Consider the following 23788-nt stretch of genomic DNA (forward strand, 5'->3'; position numbering starts at 1 on the left):
GAGGAAGCAGATTTAGGACTGAGTTGTGGTGGAACTTCTTCACACAAAGGGTTGTGAATCTGTGGAATTCCCTGCCCAGTGAAGAATCATAGAAACCCTACAGTGCAGAAAGAGGCCATTTGGCCCATCGAGTCTGCACCAACCACAATCCCACCCAGGCCCTACCCTCATATCCCTACATATTTTACCCGCTAATCCCCCTAATCTACGCATCTCAGGACACTAAGGGGCAACTTTAGCATGGCCAATCAACCTAATCCACACATCTTTGAAGCAGTTGAGGCTACCTCACTGAATGTTTTTAAGGCAAGGATAGATAAATTTTTGAACAGCAAAGGAATTAAGGGTTATGGTGAGCAGGTGGGTAAGTGGATCTGAGTCCACAAAAAGATCAGTCATGATCTTATTGAATGGCTGAGCAGGCTCGAGGGGCCAGATGGCCTACTCCTGCTCCTAGTTCTTATGTTCTTATTGCAGTGTTAATGCAAGCCTTATTTGTGACATAAATAAACTTTACTTTACATTGCAATGTTCTCCTTAATCAATACTACCACCCATCCCCATTTCCTTCCTTTCCTATTTTCCTGAGCACCTTGTATCCAGGAATATTTTATAGCCAATCTGCTCTTCTTTCAGCCAGGTTTCTCTTATTTCCACAACGTCATATTTATATGCTACTGTGCAGAGGGACCTGGGGGTCCTTGTGCATGAATCACAAAAACTCAGTTTGCAGGTGCAGCAGGTGATCAAGAAGGCAAATGGAATGTTGGCCTTTATCGCGAGAGGGATGGAGTATAAAAGCAGGGAGGTCATGCTGCAACTGTACAGGGTACTGGTGAGGCTGCACCTAGAGTACTGTGTACAATTTTGGTCCCCTTATTTAAGAAAGGATATATTAGCTTTGGAGGGGGTACAGAGAAGGTTCACCAGGTTGATTCCGGAGATGAGGGGGTTAGCTTATGAGGAGAGATTGAGTAGACTGGGCCTGTACTCATTGGAGTTTAGAAGGTTATGGGGAGATCTTATCGAGACATATAAGATAATGAAGGGGCTAGACAGGGTAGAAGCAGCGAGGTTATTTCCACTTACAATGGAAACAAGAACTAGGGGGCATAGCCTCAAAATACGGGGGAGTCAATTTAGAACAGAGTCGAGGAGGAACTTCTTCTCCCAGAGGGTAGTGAATCTTTGGAATTCTCTGCCCAATGAAGCAGTAGAGGCTACCTCGTTAAATGTGTTTGAAGTCACAGATAGATAGTTTTTTGACCATTAAGGGAATTAAGGGTTATGGGGAGCGGGCGGGTAAGTGGAACTGAACCCACTATCAGATCAGCCATGATCTTATTGAATGGCAGAGCAGGCTTGAGGGGCTAGATGGCCTACTCCTGCTCCTATTTCTTATGTTCTTATGTGTCCACCTATGTCTGCAAATCTTTTTTCACCGCACTCTGAACATGCACATACATGCACAGTCACCCTAATTTAGACTTTACCTTACTCTTACCCCATCTAATAATGTTTAGAAGAATAGAAACCCTACAGTGCAAAAGGAGGCCATTCGGCCCATCGAGTCTGCACCGACCACAATCCCACCCAGGCCCTACCCCCACATATTTACCCGCTAAGCCCTCTAACCTACACATCTCAGGGGCAATTTTTAACCTGGCCAATCAACCTAGCCCGCACATCTTTGGACTGTGGGAGGAAACCAGAGCACCCGGAGGATACGCAGACACGAGGAGAATGTGCAAACTCCACACAGACAGTGACCCGAGCCAGGAATCGAACCCGGGACCCTGGAGCTGTGAAGCAGCAGTGCTAACCACTGCGCCACCGTGCCGCCCTCAATGTTCTATTTCTTATTCTAGTGCTAATGTTTCTCCCAGTAGTATCTCCTTGCTAGTATTACCTCCTAGTTCCTGTACTGCTGCCAAGTTAATTTAAACACTCCCCAATAGCACTTGCAAACTTGTCCACAAGGAATTTGGGCACTGTTTAGATTCAACCTGTCTGATCTGTCCCATCTCCCCAGTGTTGGTCCCAATGTCTCAGGAATTTAAAGCTTCCTCGCTTTTGCTCTTACTTAGCATTCACTTAAGGGGCATGGGAGATTGAGGGAGCATGGCACAGCATGGAGCTTTGGGGAGCCCATGGAGGAGCATGGGGGGGGCTGGGGGTGGGGGGGGGGGGGTGCTGGCAAGGGATGAGGTTTAAGGATGTGGGCTCAACTGGAGCACAGTGACACAGTGGTTAGCGCTGCTGCTTCACAGCACAGGGACCCGGGTTCAACTCCAACCTTGCATGACTGTGTGGAGTTTGCACTTTCTCCCTGTGTCTGCATGGGCTTCCTCCAGGTACTCCAGTTTTCTCCCAGAGTCCAAAGATGTGCAGATTTGGTCGATTGGCCATGCTGAATTTCCTCTTAGTGTCCCAAGATATGTAGGCTAGGGGGATTAGCTGGGTAAATACGTGGGGCTAGGGGCATAGGGCCTAGATGGGATGCTCTGTTGGAGATTCAATGCAAAGTTGATGGGCTGAATGGTCTTTTTCTGCACTATTGGGTTTCTATGATCTAATATTTCATTTTTGCAATATCATTATCATATGATCCTATACTGGAAAATAAATTGGTGGAATGGAGATGATTGGCTTAACTGAATGGAAGACAGAAAGACTGCAAAGGTCAAACATCAGTGGAGAAGGTGTGAAGGCAAGTGGTTTGAAACGGTAATGAAAGGGAACCAGGAGAACTTGGATAAGAATTTACATAAGGCAAATCAAAGAAGTTGCTTAAAACTGGCTATTGTATTTCAAAAGGAACATATACATTTACAATCTTCCAACTGTATGAGGCAAAATAATATAGGTTCACTTTTAAAATATAATAGCCATAAAGTTTAAAAAGTGATGAATTCTGGGAAAAGGAACTTGTAAAGAGTTGTAGAAAACAATAGAATGTAATATTAAAAGGAAAAAACAGATTTAAGAAAACTGTGGTGGCTTGCCCCTTTCAGAGATAAACTCTGAGGATCATGTGAGCCATTTTGCCAATTGGGCCACAGCACATGAATCTCGGATCTGAGGACAGGTTTTCCTTGCCAGTTAGGAATTTGGAGTTGTAACCTTTGGTAACCTATGGTAACCTTTGTATCACTCTTTGTACATAGTTATTTACCTTATTGAACCGTTCATTAATCTATTTAGTGGTAGCTTGTCGTTGAAGAGACTGTGTTTGGCAATGAGGATCAATCAGAATGCCCTCTTACTGCTGCAGAAATAGGGAGAGCAGACCTAGTGTGGAAGCCTGTTTGAAGCAAACACATTTAGCAGTCTGTGAATGACAAAATGCCCCTTTTTGGGAAACAAAACCTATTTGACCCTAACATGGAGGAATGGGTGCAATATATCAAATGCTTGCACTTTTTTTTTTCAGGTCATTGAAATCAGGGGGTGGGAGAGAAGCAGCAGGTAATCCTATTAACAACCTACTGGGCTCCAATTTACAGCCGGATAAGGAGTCTGACTTCTCCAGATGCTCCGACTCAAAAACATCTGAGAAGCTTAAGGAATTACTCAAGGGACATTATTACCCAAAGGCTTCGGTGATAATGCAGTGATAAAAATTTAATTCAATGGCAATGGTTGTGATTGTAGATGGTCAGTCATCTCAGCTCCAGGACATCTCTGCAGGAGTTCCTCAGGGTAGTGTCTTAGGCCCAACAATCTTCAGCTGCTTCATCAATGACCTTCCCCCCATCATAAGGTCAGAAGTGGGGATGTTCGCCGATGATTGAACAATGTTCAGCACCATTCACGACTCTTCAGATACTGAAGCAGTCCATGTTCAAATGCAACAAGATCTGGACAATATCCAGGCTTTGGCTGACAAGTAGCAAGTAACATTCGTGCCACACAAATGTCAGGCAATGACCATCACCAATAAGAGACACTCTAACCATAGCCCTTTGACATTCAATGGTGTAACCATCACTGAAATCCCCACTGTCACATCCTTGGGATTACCATTGACCAGAAACTCAACTGGACTCACCACATAAACACAGTGGCTACAAGAGCAGGTCAGAGGCTAGGAATACTGTGGCAAGTAACTCACCTCCTGACTCCCCAAAGCCTATCCACCATCTACAAGGCACAAGTCAGGAGTGTGATGGAATACTCTCCACTTGCCTGGATGGGTGCAGCTCCAACAACACTTAAGAAGCTTGACACCATCCAGGACAAAGCAGCCCGCTTGATTGGCACCACATCTACAAACATGCAATCCCTCCATCACCGATGCGCAGTTGCAGCAGTGTGTACTAGCTACAAGATGCACTGCAGCAATTCACCAAAGATCCTTAGACACCACCTTCCAAACCCATGACCACTTCCATCTAGAATGACAAGGGCAGCAGATAAATGGGAACACCACCACCTGCAAGTTCCCCTCCAAGCCACTCACAATCCTGACTTGGAAATATATCGTCGTTCCTTTGCAGTCGCTGGGCCAAAACCCTGGAATTCCCTCCCTAACAGCATTGTGGGTCAACCCACAGAACATGGACTGCAGCGATTCAAGAAGGCAGCTCACCACCACCTTCTCAAGGGCAACCAGCGATGCCCATGTCCCATGAATGAATTTTTAAAAAAAGAGCTCTAGGGGAGTCAATAGTGGCATTTGTGGCACCTAAAACAAACAGCTGAACAGTGCGAGTTTTGATCTGCACTCAATGACATGTTGAGAGACAGGCTAGCCTGTGATGTTACCAACACGACTATACAAAATAAATTATTAGCAAAGGCAGAGATTAGAGAAAGTCAGTATGGCTTTGTGTGGGGCAGGTCATATCTTACTAACTTGATTAATTTTTTTGAGGAGGTGATGAAGGTGATCGATGAGGGTAGAGATGATGATGTTGTCTACATGGGTTTTAGTAAGGCTTTTGACATGATAGGCTCACCCAGAAGATTCACTCTTTAAGGGGCATGTTCTCAGAGGGTCGTAAGACCCATTCAGCCAATCGGGCCAGAGCACACAAATCCTGGAGCTGAGTGTGGGATATCCTTGTCAATTAGGAGTCTGAAGTTGTGAAGTGTGGTGGCCTTTATATTACTCTATGTACACAGTTAGCTACCTTAATATACCATTCATTCAATAACCTACTAGGTGGTCACCTGTCTTTGCACGAAACTACAGAACATAAAAGACTATTGTGGTGTGTGACTGTGAGATCCTGAACAAGACAGTGGTCTATAACTTCCTGGCTACCCAGTATCAGATTTGGAAGGTACTCAGAAGTATCGCTGGGGAATCACCCTCGGAGGCTCCCAGGTAAGGCTTTATATGGCAATTGTCTGGAAGTGCTAACTTCCCTTGTTCGATTGTGCTGTGCTGGGAACCATATGACAAGGTGACTTTTATCACTAAGTTCAGGTGATCCTGCCTGTTTTACACCAATAGTTATTCTGAAAGAGTTAGAAGGAATAACACTACCTCTAACTTCAGCATAATTATTTTAAACACCCAGATATTTCCCCCTCCCACTATGCATGGGATTACCCCCACTACCTGACCCCAGCCACACAGGACTCCCCCAGCATCCTCCAATTTGCAGTCTGACTCCCCCAATCTAAACCCCTACCCCCCAGACTTGTCCCAGACCCCAACCTGCCTGGACTGGACCTGGCCCCCAAGCTGCCCTCCTCCCCAAGTGGACCTGGCCCCCAATCTCCCTAAAGCAGACCTGACCTCCCCCCCACACCAGAGAGAGAGGACTCAGCCCCCAACCACCCTGGAGCAGACCCAACCGCCAACCCCCACCGCCGCCACCCCCCCCCCCCCCCGGCCCATCAGAGTGAACCTGGTTTCCAACCTCCCCAGAGTTGGTCCTTCCCCTCCTCCCTGCCTCTGGAGCAGACCCAATATTCTCCCCTCCCTCCCTTTGGACAGATCCAACCCACCCGACACTCTGCCTCCATAAACAGACTGAATTCCCCCCCCCCCCCACAGGATTTGTGTTGGCCTGATGACCCAACACCCCCCGCCCCATAAGCGGAGTTGACAGCATTTCCGTGGCACACATTTTCTGAAATCTAATATTAGGAGTCATTAGGGAGTCCAAAGAGTTTAGCTGTTCCAGCTTCCCCTTACACACACACATTTTTTCTAATAAATGCTTAACTTTAATGTATCATCATAATTCGGTTGGGAATTCTTTACCTTGACTTCAGATAACTCATAATACACAAATTGCAAACTTGTTCAGGCAGCTGATTCAAGTTTCCCTTTGGGAGTTGGGCAACCTGACATTTACCATCTGCCATGCCATAACAAGCAGCAAAAAGAATGATGTTGAGAGATGGACTGTTGTCCCCGAGAATTGAGACGCACCTTCTAATCAGTTTGTTACAGCACCCACACTCCTCTACACTGCATCATGGCTTGCAAAACCTGAGCCCTTCTACCTATGTCGCTCACAGACAAAAAAATAACTGGAATAAGATTTGGAGATGGGCTTGCATCTCAGAGGCCACAGAAGGGCCCACCTCACATTTCCCATCCCAACAAAAAATTCCGGTCCGAAAACATAAAATTGTTTCCATGGGCTTTTAGTATTTTATTTGGTTTGAAATGATGGGATGTATTCTCAAAATAGGACTGTTTATATGAATTAATAAAGGACTGAATTTTGTATTTAACTTAGTGAAATGTGATGCTTTTTACCAACACATTTTTCTGAATTAAAAGTAAAATATGCTTCTTTTTCAACTTTTTCCATGTCAGTCTTCACTCACTAATAGTCCTGTAATTGACAATTGATATGAGGAGGAACCATAGAATCCTGCAGTGCAGATGGAAGCCATTCGGCCCATCGAGTCTGCACCAACCACAATCCCACCCAGGCCCTATCCCCGTAACCCCATTATCGACCTTACAAATCCCTCTGACACTAAGGGGCAATTTAGCATGGCCAATCAACCTAACCTACACATCTTTGGAGTGTGGAAGGAAGCCGGAGCACCCGGAGGAAACCCATGCAGACACAGGGAGAACATGCAAACTCCACACAGACAGTCACCCCAGGCCAGAATTGAACCCGGGTCCCTGGCATAATGAAACAGCAGTGCTAACCACCATGCCACCGTGCCACCCTGGAATATGGTTGTTGACTTAATTATTAACAGAACTAATTTTTTTCTATTTTCTTCAGAGAAACTACAATTTAAATAGGATCAAAATTTGAAATAATGAAATGAGACTAAAAATATGTATTTCATGAACCTAACTAACACCACTGGTGAATAAAGTCAAGCGAACTGCGGACTTTTGTAGAGGGATTACATGCACTCTCCATTGTCAGAGTTTCATTAACATTAGTGAAGGATCATATTTACCTGTGCTTGAATCTGACCTCGCCAGACTGCTGCAGCCACTGAGAGAGTTAGAAGCAACTAGCTGACAGTTGGTTATAAGCACCTAGATTCACGTTCCTGCATGAACATGTCTTTAATTTCCCAGAAGAATGATACTTTGGTGGGCTACTTGGAGTCCAGAAAGAATTATTTGCTCTCTCTTAACGACACCCTGGCAGCCCCTGCGTTCAATTGTTCTTTGCATCTGCCAAGCCTGACAATCTCGGGTATCATTAGAGTGGCCATCACCTTCTTCCTCTTGATCTTTTCCATTATCGGGAACACAGTTTTCCTGGTGAAGCTGGCCAAGCAGCATAGGAAAAAGGAATCACGCCTTAAGTTGCTGCTTGACAACCTCATATTTGCCAACCTCCTGCAGACCCTGATTGTTATGTCAATGGATGGCGTATGGAATATCACGGTGCAGTGGTACGGCGGTGAGTTTCTTTGTAAGCTCCTCAACTTTCTCAAACTCTTCTCCATGTATTGCTCTGCCTTCATGGTGGTGGTGATCAGCGTGGATCGCTGTTTGGCGATTACAAATCCCTTAAAGAACGTAACAAAACGTATCCACACTGGACGGTGCATGGTCGCCACGGCTTGGTTCTGTAGTATGGTCTTGGCTTTACCTCAGGTATGAACTTTATGCTAATGTGCACGTCTTTAATAATCATTATTGTGTGGCGTGTACAAAAATTATATAGATTTTTGCTGTTAAAGCTATAAACCAGCTGTTTCGGAATATAAACTTCTTGCATGCCTAATATTTGATGTCCAGCCCAAGTCGACTCTGGCTTTAATTTTAAAATTAGCAACAAACAGCCTCTTTATTTACTAAAGCCTGTTCATTAGAATGATATGTTCTTATTTCAACAATAGACTGCTGGTCTTTATGGTTAACAATTATCAAACTGATAATTCTCAAAGCGGCACGGAGGTACAGTGATTAGCACAGCTGTCTCACAGTGTCTCACAGCGCCAGGGACCAGGTTTCAATTCCGGTCTCCAGTCACTGTCTGTGTGGAGTTTGCACTTTCTCCCCGTGTCTGCGTGGGTTTCCTCCCACACTCCAAAGATCATAGAAATCATAGAAACCCTACAGTGCAGAAGGAGGCCATTCGGCCCATCGAGTCTGCACCAACCACAATCCCACCCAGGCCCTACCCCCACATATTTACCCGCTAATCCCTCTAACCTACGCATCCCAGGACTCTAAGGGGCAATTTTTAACCTGGCCAATCAACCTAACCCGCACATCTTTGGACTGTGGGAGGAAACCGGAGCACCCGGAGGAAACCCACGCAGACACGAGGAGAATGTGCAAACTCCACACAGACAGTGACCTGAGCCGGGAATCGAACCCAGGACCCTGGAGCTGTGAAGCAGCAGTGCTAACCACTGTGCTACCGTGCCGCCCGATGTGCGGGTTGGGTTGATTGACCATGCTAAATTGACCCTAGTGTCAAGGGGATTAGCAGGGTAAATATGTGGGATTACCGGAATAGAGCCTGGGTGGAATTATGGCCGGTGCTGACTTGATGGGCTGAATAGCCTCCTTCTGCACTGTAGGGGTTCTATGAAAACTGTCAATCACACATAATCAGTGATGACCTCCACAGTGTATCTGGCCTATCTTTCTGTTTCATTCATATGGCTCACCTACACACTAGTAATAACCCTGCCTTCTTGTTTGTTCATTTTCCCTTGAATCTTCTCTGCTCCGCACTTATCTGAAAGTGTTGACTGGATTTCTTGGCTGAAATTCCATGAGCAGCAATCATGTACTTTGCAAACATGACAATTATTCATGTTTGTGCCCTTCCGATTGAATAATAATAAGGGGATCATATCCAACCTGATTCACCTCCATTTGCACATGCACACCTCCAGCAGAACGCTACGGGTTCCAATCCAGAAATTAATCCCTGGGTGATTTCATCTATTTAACCCTGGGTACTGATGCCAGTCTTAATGCCCAAACTCACCCAATCACTGATCAGCTAGCAATACAAACTAAGAATTGAATCAGGACGATCTTAGGCTGCTGGTCATTGACCTCCGAACTAATCTAGGAGGTCTTTCATTACCATGGCCAAACTTAATTTCCTGCCCTCTCATACCATAGAGTCATAGAGGTTTACAGCATGGAAACAGGTCCTTCGGCCCAACTTGTCCATGCCACCCCTTTTTTTTAAAACGACGAAGCTAGTCCCAATTGCCCATGTTAGGCCCATATCCGTTGATAGCCATCTTACTCATGTAACTGTCTAAATGCTTTTTAAAAGACAAAATTGTACCCGCCTCTACTACTACCTCTGGCAGCTTGTTCCAGACACTTACCACCCTCTGTGAAAAATTGTCCCTCTGGACCCTTTTGTATCTCTCCTCTCTCATCTTAACCTATGCCCTCTAGTTTTAGACCAGTAATGAAACATAGGTAATTAAATGCATATGGATTGCTTGAGATCCTATAGATGACTCAAATACACCTTGAAGGCAACGTCTCACATTAAAAATAATGGATTTGAGAACGTGTAAAATATTCACTGTTAAGATATGGGCATGGCCAACAAAAGTATTTATTATCCATTCTGGTTGCCCTTAAGAACCAGTGCAGTCCCTGACAGGGAGAAGATAACTGATAATTAAATCAAATTTAGAAATAATACGACCACAGGTCTAGATGGATTGTATCTGCACATTTTTAAAACTTAGGGAAGAGATAGTAGAGGCAATGTTACATATATATTCTTTTAATTACTGAGTGACAGGCAGCTGATGTTTTTCTATATTTAAAAAGCGTTATCTGTAGAAATTTGAACTCTGTAATAAATCCCAGGTTAAGAAAATTGTCAAAGAATAACCATATTGGCCCAAAGGGCCATCACTAATTCAGAATGCAAGCTAACATGGTTCATTGGACAATAAAGATTAATACATAACATTCAGTAGTCAAGGAACGACATGATATACAAGTTCAATGTGTGTCAGTCTGTCTTTCCTGTGGATCTTGGAGTCCTCTCATCTTGATTCCTTGAACCTGGTCTCTTGACTCATGACATCCTTTCAGATTTTAGTTTAGCCAACTTAACTCTGATGTACATATAAATCCCTTTGAAGCTTTCAGACTTAAAATCTAGGGGATGTTTTTCCAATTTATAACTTCCCAGTCTATCTTAACGGCTAAAATTTCAAGGCCACTCTTCTAGCCTGTCAGCTTTGCAGCTTTGGCTTCCCTACAAACTGCCAAACTATAACTTGATTAATGATTTACTTTCACTGTTTTCAATTTAGTACACTGTATTCACTACTCACAATATGGTCTGCTGCATGCTGGGGAGACCAAAAGTAGATTGAGTGACCGCCTTACAGAACATCTCAATTTATTCTGCAAGTGTGATCCTGAAATACCAGTCGTCTGAAATGTTAGTCTCTGCCCCACTCCAACTCTGACCTCACTGTTCTCAGTCTAATGAAGCTCAAGGCAAGCACAGTGAAATTATTGCTTCACCTGAAGCCCAACTGACGATCTTAATTTTGTTGTCAGTCGTGATAAGTTCCCAGTCCACCACAGTACCCTGGAAGGGCAAAGTCTCTCAAAATTTGAGCAACAAGTAAAGTTAGCTATTTCACAAAGCTATTAAGCAGTAGCAACACAAGTGGTACTCGCCACAAATAGAATGCTACGTCCAGCTAAAAAGACGTTCTGCCTATCACACAAATGGGCAGTGCGGTATATATATATTTCAACTCCAGTGTGACGCTAGGTATGTAGGACATATGCCCCAAAGACAGTATCAAACAGCATGTCCCTGCCGCTATTTGCAATGGGCAAGCTACAGACCATACCCAACCAGCCTGTGCTGGCAAAACCTAAAACAGCGTCTAACATAAACTGTGATCCTGCAATCCTAGACTGCTCAGGGAGACGAGAGATGAAATTGCTGGGCCTCTGACGGAAATCTTTGTCGCCTCTTTGGACACAGGTGAGGTCCCTGAGGATTGGAGGATAGCGAATGTGGTCCCGTTGTTTAAGAAGGGTAGCAGGGATAACCCGGGAAATTATAGGTCAGTGAGCTTGACGTCCGTGGTAGGGAAGTTGTTGGAGAGGATTCTTAGAGACAGGATGTATGCGCATTTAGAACTGAACAATCTCATTAGTGACAGACAGCATGGTTTTGTAAGAGGGAGGTCATGCCTTACAAATTTGGTGGAGTTTTTTGAGGAAGTGACAAAAACGATTGATGAAGGAAGAGCCGTGGATGTCGTCTATATGGATTTCAGTAAGGCATCTGACAAAGTCCCACATGGCAGGTTGGTTAAGAAGGTTAAGGCTCATGGGATACAAGGAGAAATGGCTAGATGGGTGGAGAACTGGCTTGGCCATAGGAGACAGAGGGTAGCGGTCGAAGGGTCATTTTCCGGCTGGAGGTCTGTGACCAGTGGTGTTCCGCAGGGCTCTGTACTGGGACCTCCGCTATTTGTGATATATATAAATGATTTGGAAGAAGGTGTAACTGGTGTTATCAGCACGTTTGTGGATGACACGAAGATGGCTGGACTTGCGGACAGCGATGAGCATTGTCGGACAATACAGCAGGATATAGATAGGCTGGAAAATTGGGCAGAGAGGTGGCAGATGAAATTGAATCTGGATAAATGCGAAGTGATGCATTTTGGGAGGAAAAATATAGGGAGGAGTTATATAATAAACGGCAGAGTCATCAAGAGTATAGAAACAGAGGGACCTAGGTGTGCAAGTCCACAAATCCTTGAAGGTGGCAACACAGGTGGAGGTGGTAGTGAAGGAGGCATATGGTATGCTTGCCTTTATAGGACGGGGTATAGAGTATAAAAGCTGGAGTCTGATGACGCAGCTGTATAGAATGCTGGTTAGGCCACATTTGGAGTACTGCGTCCAGTTCTGGTCGCCGCACTACCAGAAGGACGTGGAGGCGTTAGAGAGAGTGCAGCGAAGGTTTACCAGGATGTTGCCTGGTATGGAGGGTCTTAGCTATGGGGAGAGATTGGGTAAACTGGGGTTGTTCTCCCTGGAAAGATGGAGAATGAGGGGAGATCTAATAGAGGTGTACAAGATTATGAAGGGGATAGATAGGGTGAACGGTGGGAAGCTTTTTCCCAGATCAGAAGTGACGATCACGAGGGGTCACGGGCTCAAGGTGAGAGGGGCGAAGTATAACTCAGATATTAGAGGGATGTTTTTTTACTTAGAGGGTGGTGGGGGTCTGGAATGCGCTGCCAAGTAGGGTGGTGGAGGCAGGCACGCTGACATCGTTTAAGACTTACCTGGATAGTCACATGAGCAGCCTGGGAATGGAGGGATACAAACGATTGGTCTAGTTGGACCAAGGAGCGGCACAGGCTTGGAGGGCCGAAGGGCCTGTTTCCTGTGCTGTACTGTTCTTTGTTCTTTGTTCTCTTTGTAATCGGACAACATTTGCTAAATAATCCTCAACATGCTAAGAATCACACTGACAACCAATTTAAGATTGGCAGGTGGGCTCACAGTGTGGCACATTTGGTGTGTATTAGGTTTATATATTAACACACAGGACCCTGTTCTTTAGGGACAGACAAAACAGGTAAACACACTACACCTGTTTCAGCTAAACAAAATAAGTGATCGCCATTCACTGGTCTATTCCTCAGGACAATGCTTTCACAAATCAGAGTCAAGCTGCCTGGTTTAAGTTTTCAAAACTGATAGTTAACTGTCAGTCACCATAAACTGGTGCATTCTTCATGGTAATAGAAATAGAAAGAAAGTTCACTTGCCAACCAATCAGCACTCTCCTCTCAGACACAATAAAGTTGTTGTTTCCCCTGACATTGGTATTTTTGTGATGGTTCTAATAAATTCATGATGAAAAGCGTCAACAACATGTCTTTTTTCAGCAATACTTAAGTTCTGTCCTACCAAATCTGCATTTTTGGAGTTTAATATGAACCTATACCATCGCAAATTACACACGAATTAGCAGTTAAATAATACTTCAAACAAAATGGTAAATATAAAGAATTGTTCTGCTTTTTAGGACTGATCTCGATTTTTTTATTTTTTGTAGTTATTCCTCTTCAAAATGATCCACTACTCAGAACCACTTCCCTTCTCACAGTGTGCGACCCTTGAAAGCTTTCATAGTCAACTGGAGCAGAAATTCTACAACCTCTTCACCTTTGGATTCCTATTTGTCATCCCTCTATTGATCATGCTGATCTGCAATTCCAGAATAATCATCAAGATGACAAGTGCCCTGAACCCAAAAGATAACCGTATGCTTGCAATGTGTTCAAACTTTCCAATTACCTATTAATATGTGTTCAATACTCAGAAAAGGCTGTAATGCATAAAAAATGGAACTTAGATTTATGTGCTGACGTTCATCACCTAGATTTCTATCAGACATCCAGGAAATAATGGGTAGGAAGAGGCTTACCAGTTTATGCTGCCTGCTCCATATAACGATGATGTCTTGTGTATCACAAACACCCACCATCACACCTAATTTCAGGAATTCTCCTCGCAGAGACAAAAGCCAGATTAAAAATCCAGGCTTATTAGGGGCAATGGAAATTTCCTTGATCACCTAAGATGATCAAAACTAGTCCAAGAGACCAAACAAGATGATCTTATCTGATACAAGCTTTGCCAGCTTCAACTACTGCTATCGCAAATCCAGAAATGATACTGCCTGAATTTTTGAAAAGCCGGAGATGATCTCCAACTTAACCAAAATGGCAGTGGAGACCTAATTCTGGAAGTCCCACCCTGAACCTGATACCAAACATTTTCACCTGGGGTGGATGGGGGTTGATGAGGGAACATAATGACCTGGATGAGGGCGTGGAAGAATGGATTAGTAAATTTGCGGATGACACTAAAGTCGGTGGAGTTGTAGACAGTGCGGAGGGAAGTGGCAGGTTACAGAGGGACATAGATAAGCTGCAGAGCTGGGCTGAGAGGTGGCAAATGGAGTTTAATGCGGAAAAGTGTGAGGTGATTCACTTTGGAAGGAGTAACAGGAATACAGAGTACTGGGCTAATGGTAAGATACTTGGTCGTGTGGATGAACAGAGGGATCTGGGTGTCCATGTGCATAAATCCCTGAAAGTTGGCACTCAGGTTGATAGGGTTGTTAAGGCGGCGTACGGTGTGTTAACTTTTATTGGTAGAGGGATTGAGTTTCGGAGCCAGGAGGTCATGCTGCAACTGTACAAAACTCTGGTGCGGCCGCATTTGGAGTATTGCGTACAGTTCTGGTCGCCGTATTATAGGAAAGATGTGGAAGTGTTGGAAAGGGTGCAGAGGAGATTTACCAGGATGTTGCCTGGTATGGTGGGAAAATTGTATGAGGAAAGGCTGAGGGGCTTGAGGTTGTTTTCGTTAGAGAGAAGGTTAAGCGGTGACTTAATAGAGGCATACAAGATGATCAGAGGATTAGATAGGGTGGATAGTGAGAGCCTTTTTCCTCGGATGGTGTTGGCTAGCACGAGGGGACATAGCTTTAAATTGAGGGGTGAAAGATATAGGACAGATGTTCGAGGTAGGTTCTTTACTCAGAGAGTAGTAAGGGCATGGAATGCCCTGCCTGCAGCAGTAGTGGACTCGTCAACATTAAGAGCATTCAAATGGTTATTGGATAAACATATGGATGATATTGGAATAGTGTAGATTAGAGGGGCTTTAGATTGGTACCACTGGTCGGCTCAACATTGAGGGCTGAAGGGCCTGTACTGCGCTGTAATGTTCTATGTTCTATAATTTGCACACCCATGGTTCAGAGAGGCAGCTGCACATGTCAAAGTACAGCTGCCTGAAAAGTAATCCAATTTTCATAACTGGAATGTCTAAAACATGACTTGTGGGCTTTAGACCTTTCTGGAAAAGTTCTAAAGTCCCATGAAATAGAATCTTCTGATTTGGTCAGAGGTCAGGGACAAGAAGGTGTGACTGCAGCTGAGGCAGCTAAGGTGAGTCTCACCTGATGAAGGAGCAGTGCTCCGAAAGCTAGTGGCGTTTGCTACCAAATAAACCTGTTGGATTTTAACCTGGTGTTGTTAGACCCCTTACTGTGTTTACCCCAGTCCAACGCCGGCATCTCCATATCATGCCTGTCTGCTGCCAGGGCTCAGGATATCTGCTCCGGACAGGAGAAGAACTTGCTGTGGAAGGATCCTATTGTCATGGTCCATGTAGATATCAGTGACATAGGTATAATGCAGAAAGAGATTCTGTATAGAGAGTTTGAGGAGTTGGGCACTAAATTAAACAACAGAACCAAGGTTAAAATCTCTGAATTATTATCTGAGCCGCATGTAAATTAGCATACAGCGGATAAAATTAGAGAGCCGAATATGTGGCTTAAAGACTGGTTTAGGAGAAGTAAGTTGCAGTTTGTGGGGCACTGGCATCAGTACATCAGATGATACAGATCAGTACAGCAGATGAAACCAAGTTGGATGGAAGAGTGAGCTGTGAGGAGGATGCAGAGATGCTTCAGCATGATTTGGACAGGCTGAGTGAGTGGGCATATGCATGACAGATGCAGTATAATGTGAATAAATGTCAGGTTATCCACTTCGGTAGTAAAAATAGAAAGGCAGATTATTATTTGAATGGGTGTAAATTGAGAGAGGTGAATATTCAGCAAGTCCTTAGTATGTTGGCCTTCATAGTGAGAGAATGTGTGTACAGGAATAGGGATATTTTACTGCAAATTATATAGGACTTTGGTGAGGCCACACCTGGAGTATTGTGGGCAATTTTGGCGAGAAGGATGTTCTTGCTACTGAGGGCTTGTAGCAAAGGTTTACCAGGCTGATTCCTGGGATGGCAGGGCTGTCATATGAGAAACATGGAAAATAGGTGCAACAGTAGGCCATTCGGCTCTTCCAGCCTGCACCACCATTCAATATGATCATACCGATCCATGCACTTTCAATATCCCACTCACCCTTTCTCTCCAAACCCCCATATCCCTTTAGTCACAAGGGCCATGTCCAGCTCCCTCTTGAACATATCTAATGAATTGGCCCCAACAGCTTTCTGTGGTAGTGAATTCCACAGGTTCACAACTCTCTGAGTGAAGAAGTTCTTCCTTATCTTGGCCTGTTCCTGTGCTATAATTTTCTTTGTTCTTTTAGGATGGGAATAGAGGGATATGGTCCCCGGAAGGATAGAGGGTTTTAGTTCAGTTGGGCAGCATGGTTGGTGCAGACTTGGAGGGCCGAAGAGGTTGTTCCTGAGCTGTAATTTTCTTTGTTCTTTGTTCTCAGCCCTGAATGGTTTACCCCTTATTCTTAGACTGTGATCCCTAGTTCTGGACTTCCCCAACATTGGGAACATTCTTCCCACATCTAGCCTGTCCAATCCCATCAGGATTTTATATGTTTCTATGAGATCCCCTCTCATTCTTCTAAATTCCAGTGTGTACAAGTCCAGTCGATCCAGTCTCTCTTCATACATCAGCCCTGCCATTCAGTCTGGTGAACCTTCGCTAGACTCCCTGAGGAGAGACTCAGTTGGTTAGGATTGTATTCATTGGAGTTTAGAAGAGTGAGAGATCTCATAAAAACTTAGAAAATTCTAACAGGATTAGACAGGGTAGATTCGGAAAGAATGTTCCCGATGGTGGGGGAGTCCAGAACTAGGGGTCATAGTTTGAGATAACCTTTTAGGACTAAGGGGAGGAGAAATTTCTTCACCCAGAGAATGGTGAATCTGTGGAATTCACAAAAAGTAGTTGAGGCCAAAATATTGTGTGATTTCAAGAATGAATTAGATATAGCTTTTGGGGCTAAAGGGATCAAGAGATATGGGGGAGCGGCAGGGTCAGGGTACTGATTTTGATGATTATGGGTAATGAATGGTGAAGCAGGTTCAAAGGGCCAACTGGCCTACTCCTGCTTCTATTTTTGATGTATGTATGTTTCTATGTATGTACTTGGGGAAAGTGGGGCTGTATCATTGGGATGGCATAATAAATCTGAACCATGCTGGGACCATTATTCTTGCAAACTGAATAGCTTGGGAAGTAGAAAGGGCTTTAAACTAAATAATGGGTGGGGGGGGGGGGGGGGTGGAGGAAGTGGATGGTTCTAGAGAGGAGTTATGTAAGCTTAAAAAGCAAAAGGATATGGCAGATTCTAAGACAGTTATTTCGGTAATGATACCCAGAGTGTAACAGGAAGGAACAGCATGTACAAACATAAAAATAAAGCAGTAACTAGGGTCAAAGGGGAAAAAATGGTAAAAAGGCAAAATTAATTCTTTACTTAAATGCACATAGTATTTGGCACAAAAATAGCATTAATAGCACCAATTGACATGAATAGGTATGATACTAGAACCATTACAGAGATGGGGTTACAAGGCGATAAAAGCTGGGAACTAAACATTCAGCGGTATGTGACTTTTCGTAAGGACAGACAGGAAGGAAATGTGGTGGGGAATCTCTGTTAGCATGAGCTGGAATAAGTAAGGTAGCAAGAAATGATGTTGGATCTGAAGGTGTAAGGCGGAATTCTCCCAAAAAAGTTTGAAGTATTATAATGGCGAGAAAATAGAAGCAGTACGCACCAGTCTTTTCGGTGTGCTCTGCACTGCAATCCTCACACTCACTTTTTTGGAGAGTTGGGAGTTCTGCGCTGGTCTTAGGGGCCTCAGGACCCAAACACGCCAATGAGCCCGGTTTCAGAGCGCTCAGGTGCCATTTTGCAAGGGCGTCTCAATCTCTCAAAGCACTGGGAGACCCCCTCCCTCCCCAACATGGGTCACCGGCATCGGGGCATTGTGTCCCTCCCGATGGATCCCCCTGCTTGACCCTTGACATGCCACCACATCATGACCCCTGACATGTCCTCCCATGGGGGACACCTTCAAGATGCCCCGCTATCATGACCACCTTCGTGATCCACTCCTGTGTGATGCCTCCATCAGATCCTCCTGTACAGCCCATCATCAGAACCCCCCTCAATACCCCTCCTATCATAGCCCCACCCCCTCAACACTGCCCAACTGGCACTAGCAGTGCCCACTAGCACCATTGGGGCACCCAAATGGCATCACTGGTCACCGCCAGTGTGCCAGGTGGGCACTACCAGGTGCACAGTGTGCACTGCCCACCCATGCCCTCAACCACCCAAGGGCTTCAATGGCTCCCAAGCCTCCCCTCTCCCCCACATGACCATTGTGCCAGGTCTCTCCACTTCTCTGGAATTCTCTGCCCACTGAAGTGGTGGAGGCTACCTCGTTGAATATGTTTAAGTCACGGATAGATGGATTTCTGATCGGAAGGGGAATTAAGGGTTATGGGGAGCAGGCGGGTAAGTGGAACTGATTCACTTCAGATCAGCCATGATCTTATTGAATGGGGGGCAGGCTCGAGGAGCTAGATGGCCTACTCCTGCTCCTATTTCTTATGTTCTTATGTTCTTATTTACTCTTCATATGGATTGGGAAAATCAAATTGGCAGAGGTAGCCATGAGGAAGAATTCACAGAGTGTATTCGGAACAGTTTCTTAGAACAATATGTTGTGGATCCAACCAGGGATCAGGCTATTTTGGATCAGGTCATGTGTAATGAGGCCGGTTTAATAAACAATCTCAGAATAAAAATTCCCCTGGGAAACAGTGACCATAACATAATAGAATTTAACATTCTTGGGTCAGAAACAATTGTGCTAAACATAAATAAGAGTAATCAGAAAGGAATGAGAGCAGAGTTGGCTGAAGTGGACTGGAAAGGAATTTAACAGGAAATACAGTTGATCAGCAATGGCAGACATGAATGAAAATAGTTCATGACTAACAGCAACATTCTAGTGAGGAAGAAGGTTTCTAGTAAGGGGATAAATCAACAATGGTTAACCAAAGAAGTTAAGGATAGTATTAAACTGAAAGTAAATAAACATACAATGTGGCAAAGATTAATGGTAAGCCAGAGGACTGGAAAATTTTAAAAGCTAACAAAAGATGACCAAAAGAGAGAGGGATAAGATAAACTATGAGGGTGAATTAGCAGGTAATACGAAAACAGATAGTAAGAGCTTCATTAAATATATAAAAGGAAGAGAGAGGCCAAAGTGAACATAGGTCGCTTTGAAGGAGACTGGGGAAATAAGAATGGGGAACCAGGAAATGGCAAGAGTATTGAATAAATACTTCGCATTAGGCTTTGTGGTGAAAGACATCAGCAGCATTCCAAATCTACTAAATAATCAAGGGGCAAAAGCGGAGGAGGAAATAAATACAATATCACTGGAAAGAAAGTACTGGGAAACTAATGGGGCTAAAGGCAGATAAGTCCCCTGGACTTGATGGGTTGCATCCTAAGATATTAAAGGAAGTAGCTACACAGATAGTGGATGCACTGGTCATAATCTTCCAAGAATTTTAGAGTTCATGACAAATCCAGAAGATTAGAAAACTGCCAATATAACACCATTATTCATTGAAGCATAGAAGATAGGAGCAGGAGGAGGCCATTTGGTCCTTCAAGCCTGCTCCGCCATCCAGTATGATCATGGCTGATCATCCAACTCAATAGCCTAATCCTGCTTTCTCCCCATAACCTTTGATCCTATTCGCCCCAAGTGCTATATCTAGCTGCCTCTTGAATACATTCAATGTTGTGGCATCAACTACTTCCTGTGGCAATGAATTCCACAGGCTCACCACTCTTTGGGTGAAGAAATGTCTCCTCATCTCCTTCCTAAATAGTCTACCCTGAATCCTCAGACTGTGATCCCTGGTTCTGGACTCTCCCACCATCGGGAATATTCTCCCTGCATCTACACTGTCTAATCCTGTTAGAATTTTATAAGTCTCTATGAGATCCCCCTTCATTTGTCTGAACTCCAGTGAAAACAATCCTAACCTAGTCAATCTCTCCTCATTCATCAGTCCCGCCATCCCTGGAATCAACCTGGTAAACTTTCGCTATACTCCTTCGAGAGCAAGAACATTCTTTCTCAGAAAAGGAGACCAAAATTGCACACAATACTCTAGGTGTGGCCTCACCAAGACCGTGGTATAATTGCAACAACACATCCCTACTCATGTACTCGAAACCTCTCGCAATGAAGGCCAACGTGCCATTTGCCTTCTTTACTGCCTATTTTCTCTCTACCTCCCTTTTTGAATATTGGAGTGATGTTCACTACCCTCCAATCTGCAGGAACTATTCCAGAGTCTATAGAATTCTGGAAGATGACAACCAATGCATCCACTATTTCTAGAGCCACTTCCTTAAGTACTCTGTGATGTAGATCATCAGTCCCCGGGGATTTATCTGCCTTCAATCCCACCAATTCTCCCAGCACCATTTCTCTACTAATATTGATCTCCCCCAGTTCTTCCCTCTCACTAAATCTTGCATTCTCCAAAATTTCTGGTATCTGATTTGTGTCCTCTTTTGTGAAGACAAACCAAAGTATGTATTCAGTTGCTCAACCATTTCTTTGTCCCCTTTTATACATTCCACCGTTTCTGTCTGTAGGGGACATACATTTGCCTTCAACAACCTCTTTCTCTTCACGCATCTTAGTGTCAGTCTTTATGTTCCCTGCAAACTTACTTTCGTACTGTATTTTCCCCTTCTTAATCAATCTCTTGGTCCTTCTTTGCTGAATTCTAAACTGCTCCCAATCCTCAAAAAGGGGAGACCAAAACAAATTACTATAGGCCATTGGGAAAATGTTAAGAGTCCATTATAAAGGATATATTAGCAGAGCATTTAGAAAACATAATATAATCAAACAGAGTCAGTATGACTTCATGAAGGGGAACTCATGTCGAACAAATGTATTAGAATTCTTTGAGGTAGTAATGAGCAAGACAGATAAAGGAGCACCCATCAATGTAATATATGGATTTCCAAAAGCATTCGATAAGGTACTGCACAAAGGCTAGTTAATAAAGCAAGAGCATGTGGTGTTTGGGGCAGTACATCAGCAAGGATAGAGGATTAGTTAAATGATATAAGACAGAGAGTTGGGACAATAGGGGCATTTTCAGGATGGCAACCAGCAACTAGTGGAGTGCCACAGGGATTAGTGCTGGGGCCACAATTTTTTTAAGAATGTACTAATGACTTGGATGAGAGAAGTGAATGTACTATTGACATGTTTACAGATGACACAAAAACAGATGGGAAGGCAAGTGGTGAGGATGACACAGAGTCTACAGAGGGATATGGACAGGTTAATTGAGTGGGTAAAAACTTGGCAGATGGAATATAATGTAGGAAAATGTAAAGTTGTGCACTTTGGTAGGAAGAATAAAGGAGCTGAATATTATTGAAATGGAGAAAGATTGTAAAAAGCTGCAGCACAGAGGGATTTGGGGGTCCTCGTGCATACATCACAAAAAGCTAGATTGCAAGTTCAGCTGGTAATAGAGAAGGCAAATGGAATGTTGGCCTTTACTTCAGAGGCAATGGAGTATTAAAATAGGAAGTCTTGCTAAAACTATATAAGGCACTAGTTCGAACACACCTGGAACACTGAACAGTTTTGGTCCCCTTATCTGACTTTGGAGGCAGTCCAGAGAAGGTTCACTAGGTTGATCCCAAGTATGGAGGAATTTCCTTATGAGGGGAGGTTAAGCCTGTATTCATTAGAGTTTAGAGGATTGAGAGGTGACCTTATTGAGACCTTTTGGTTTCTCAGGGGCTTTCTGAAATATTATTTCCCCTTGTGGGAGAGTCCACGACCATAGAGCATAATCTCAGAATAAGGGGACATCCATTTAAGACAAAGATAAGGAAGAATTTCTTTTATCAGAGGATTATGAATCTGTGGAATTTTTGACTGCAGAGGGCTGTGGAGGCTGGATCATTAAGAATGTTCAAGGCTGAGATGGAGATTTTTCCTCAGTAAGAGAATAGAGGGTTTTGGGGATAAGGAGGGAAAGTGGAGTTGAGGATTATCATATTAGATTAATCATGATCTCATTGAATGGCAGAGCAGACTCAATGGACCGAATAGCCTTCTTTTGCTCCCATGTCTTATGGCCCCATTGAATGTGCATATTGCATAGAAGGGCAGGCCATCCAGCGACTTATTTGTAGCAGTGGAGGTGGCCCACCATTGGCCAGCAGCAAGACCTTTCAGTTCTGCCACTGCCTACAAGGTTTTTCATGCCAGTAACCCTCCACTGGCAAGGAATGCGGAAGATCCTGCCAGCAGGAAATATCAGAAAATTTCGGTATTATGTTTAAAGCAAAGATTGACTGATAAATACCAATGACATAAAGAGATGTGGGGATAATGTGGGGAAAAAAGGCATTGAAATGGATGATCATCCATGATCATATCAAATGGTGGAGCGGGCTCAATGAGCTTAATGGCCTACTCCTGCTCTTATGTCCCTATAACTAAAGTGTTTTAGATAATGTTGAAAAAATGAGCATTGTACTAGGCATATCAACTGCACTCAGTTTTCTGGGTTAAAATTTGTCTTGGACAAAATGCTAAACAGGTAAAATTGTTTCAATGACTAACTTCAATAAAATTGCCTATAAGGGGAGGGTTGTATCGTGGACAACCTGTACAATATCACTTATTTTACCCTATCAACCAAGGGGAATTTCTGCTCTTCTGAAGTGATCCTGCCAATTTATTGCTAGCAATACAAAATTATGGCTTATTTTTCCATTGTAAAATGCTAATCTCAGTGAAGGCTGCCCAAACACATTTTCCATATTATTCTTACAGACAAGAGGACACTGTCATTTTATCAATCCCAGGTCCCAGAAATAAAGACCAATATTGTAGTATGTCATCCAGCAATCCCATTTTCTTTCTAACATGTAGTGTTATATATTTTGTGTAGTATTGGGGATGGAGTTGGATAGTGCTACTGCAAAGCTGGAAAAGAATAAATTCATCTGTACATGTTAGAAAGTACTATTCCTTGGTTCCATTGAAATCAGCTGGGTTTACAGTTGACTCACACTCAGGATTGTTCAAAGTCCTTCCTTGAGACTAGCTAAGATCCATACAAAAGCCCTATGCTTTATTTACTATGTTATGCATTCTGGTATTGACTGCTGACCTCCACATTACTTGAGGAAGTGCTGAATTTCTCTAAATATTCATTTTGCAGAGATGGAGCTGAGCCGATCAAAGAATGTCTTACCACAAGCTCGCATGAAAACAATAAAAATGACAATAGCGTTTGCCACTTCTTTCATTATCTGCTGGACTCCATACTACTTGATGGGAATTTGGTACTGGTTTGACCCTGATCTGCATAATAAGTTGCCTGATCCTCTCAATCACTTTTTATTTCTCTTTGGGTTATTAAATCCTTGTCTTGATCCATTTATTTATGGGTACTTTTCTCTTTAG

General features: G+C 43.7%; 1 protein-coding gene across 1 annotated transcript; it reads left to right on the forward strand.

Annotated features, from left to right (window-relative positions):
* The first annotated feature begins 2635 nt into the window (after positions 1 to 2635).
* LOC144495212 (gonadotropin-releasing hormone receptor-like) lies at positions 2636 to 23788 on the forward strand. The gene is made up of 5 exons (XM_078215283.1): positions 2636 to 2727; positions 3434 to 3602; positions 7520 to 8047; positions 13500 to 13707; positions 23544 to 23788. Exons 1-5 carry the CDS (start codon positions 2636 to 2638, stop codon positions 23786 to 23788), a joined length of 1242 nt encoding a protein of 413 aa, XP_078071409.1.

Source organism: Mustelus asterias, chromosome 6, assembly GCF_964213995.1.
Source record: "Mustelus asterias chromosome 6, sMusAst1.hap1.1, whole genome shotgun sequence".
Lineage (NCBI taxonomy): Eukaryota > Metazoa > Chordata > Chondrichthyes > Carcharhiniformes > Triakidae > Mustelus > Mustelus asterias.

Bases quoted from the DNA above. Each gene is read 5' to 3' on its own strand.
- LOC144495212 (XM_078215283.1), top strand. From the start codon at position 2,636: ATGGAGATGATTGGCTTAACTGAATGGAAGACAGAAAGACTGCAAAGG. The intron at 2,728-3,433 runs GTAATGAAAGGG...TTTTTTTTTCAG, and splicing joins AAGGCAAGTGGTTTGAAACG to GTCATTGAAATCAGGGGGTG. The intron at 13,708-23,543 runs GTATGCTTGCAA...TTCATTTTGCAG, and splicing joins CCTGAACCCAAAAGATAACC to AGATGGAGCTGAGCCGATCA.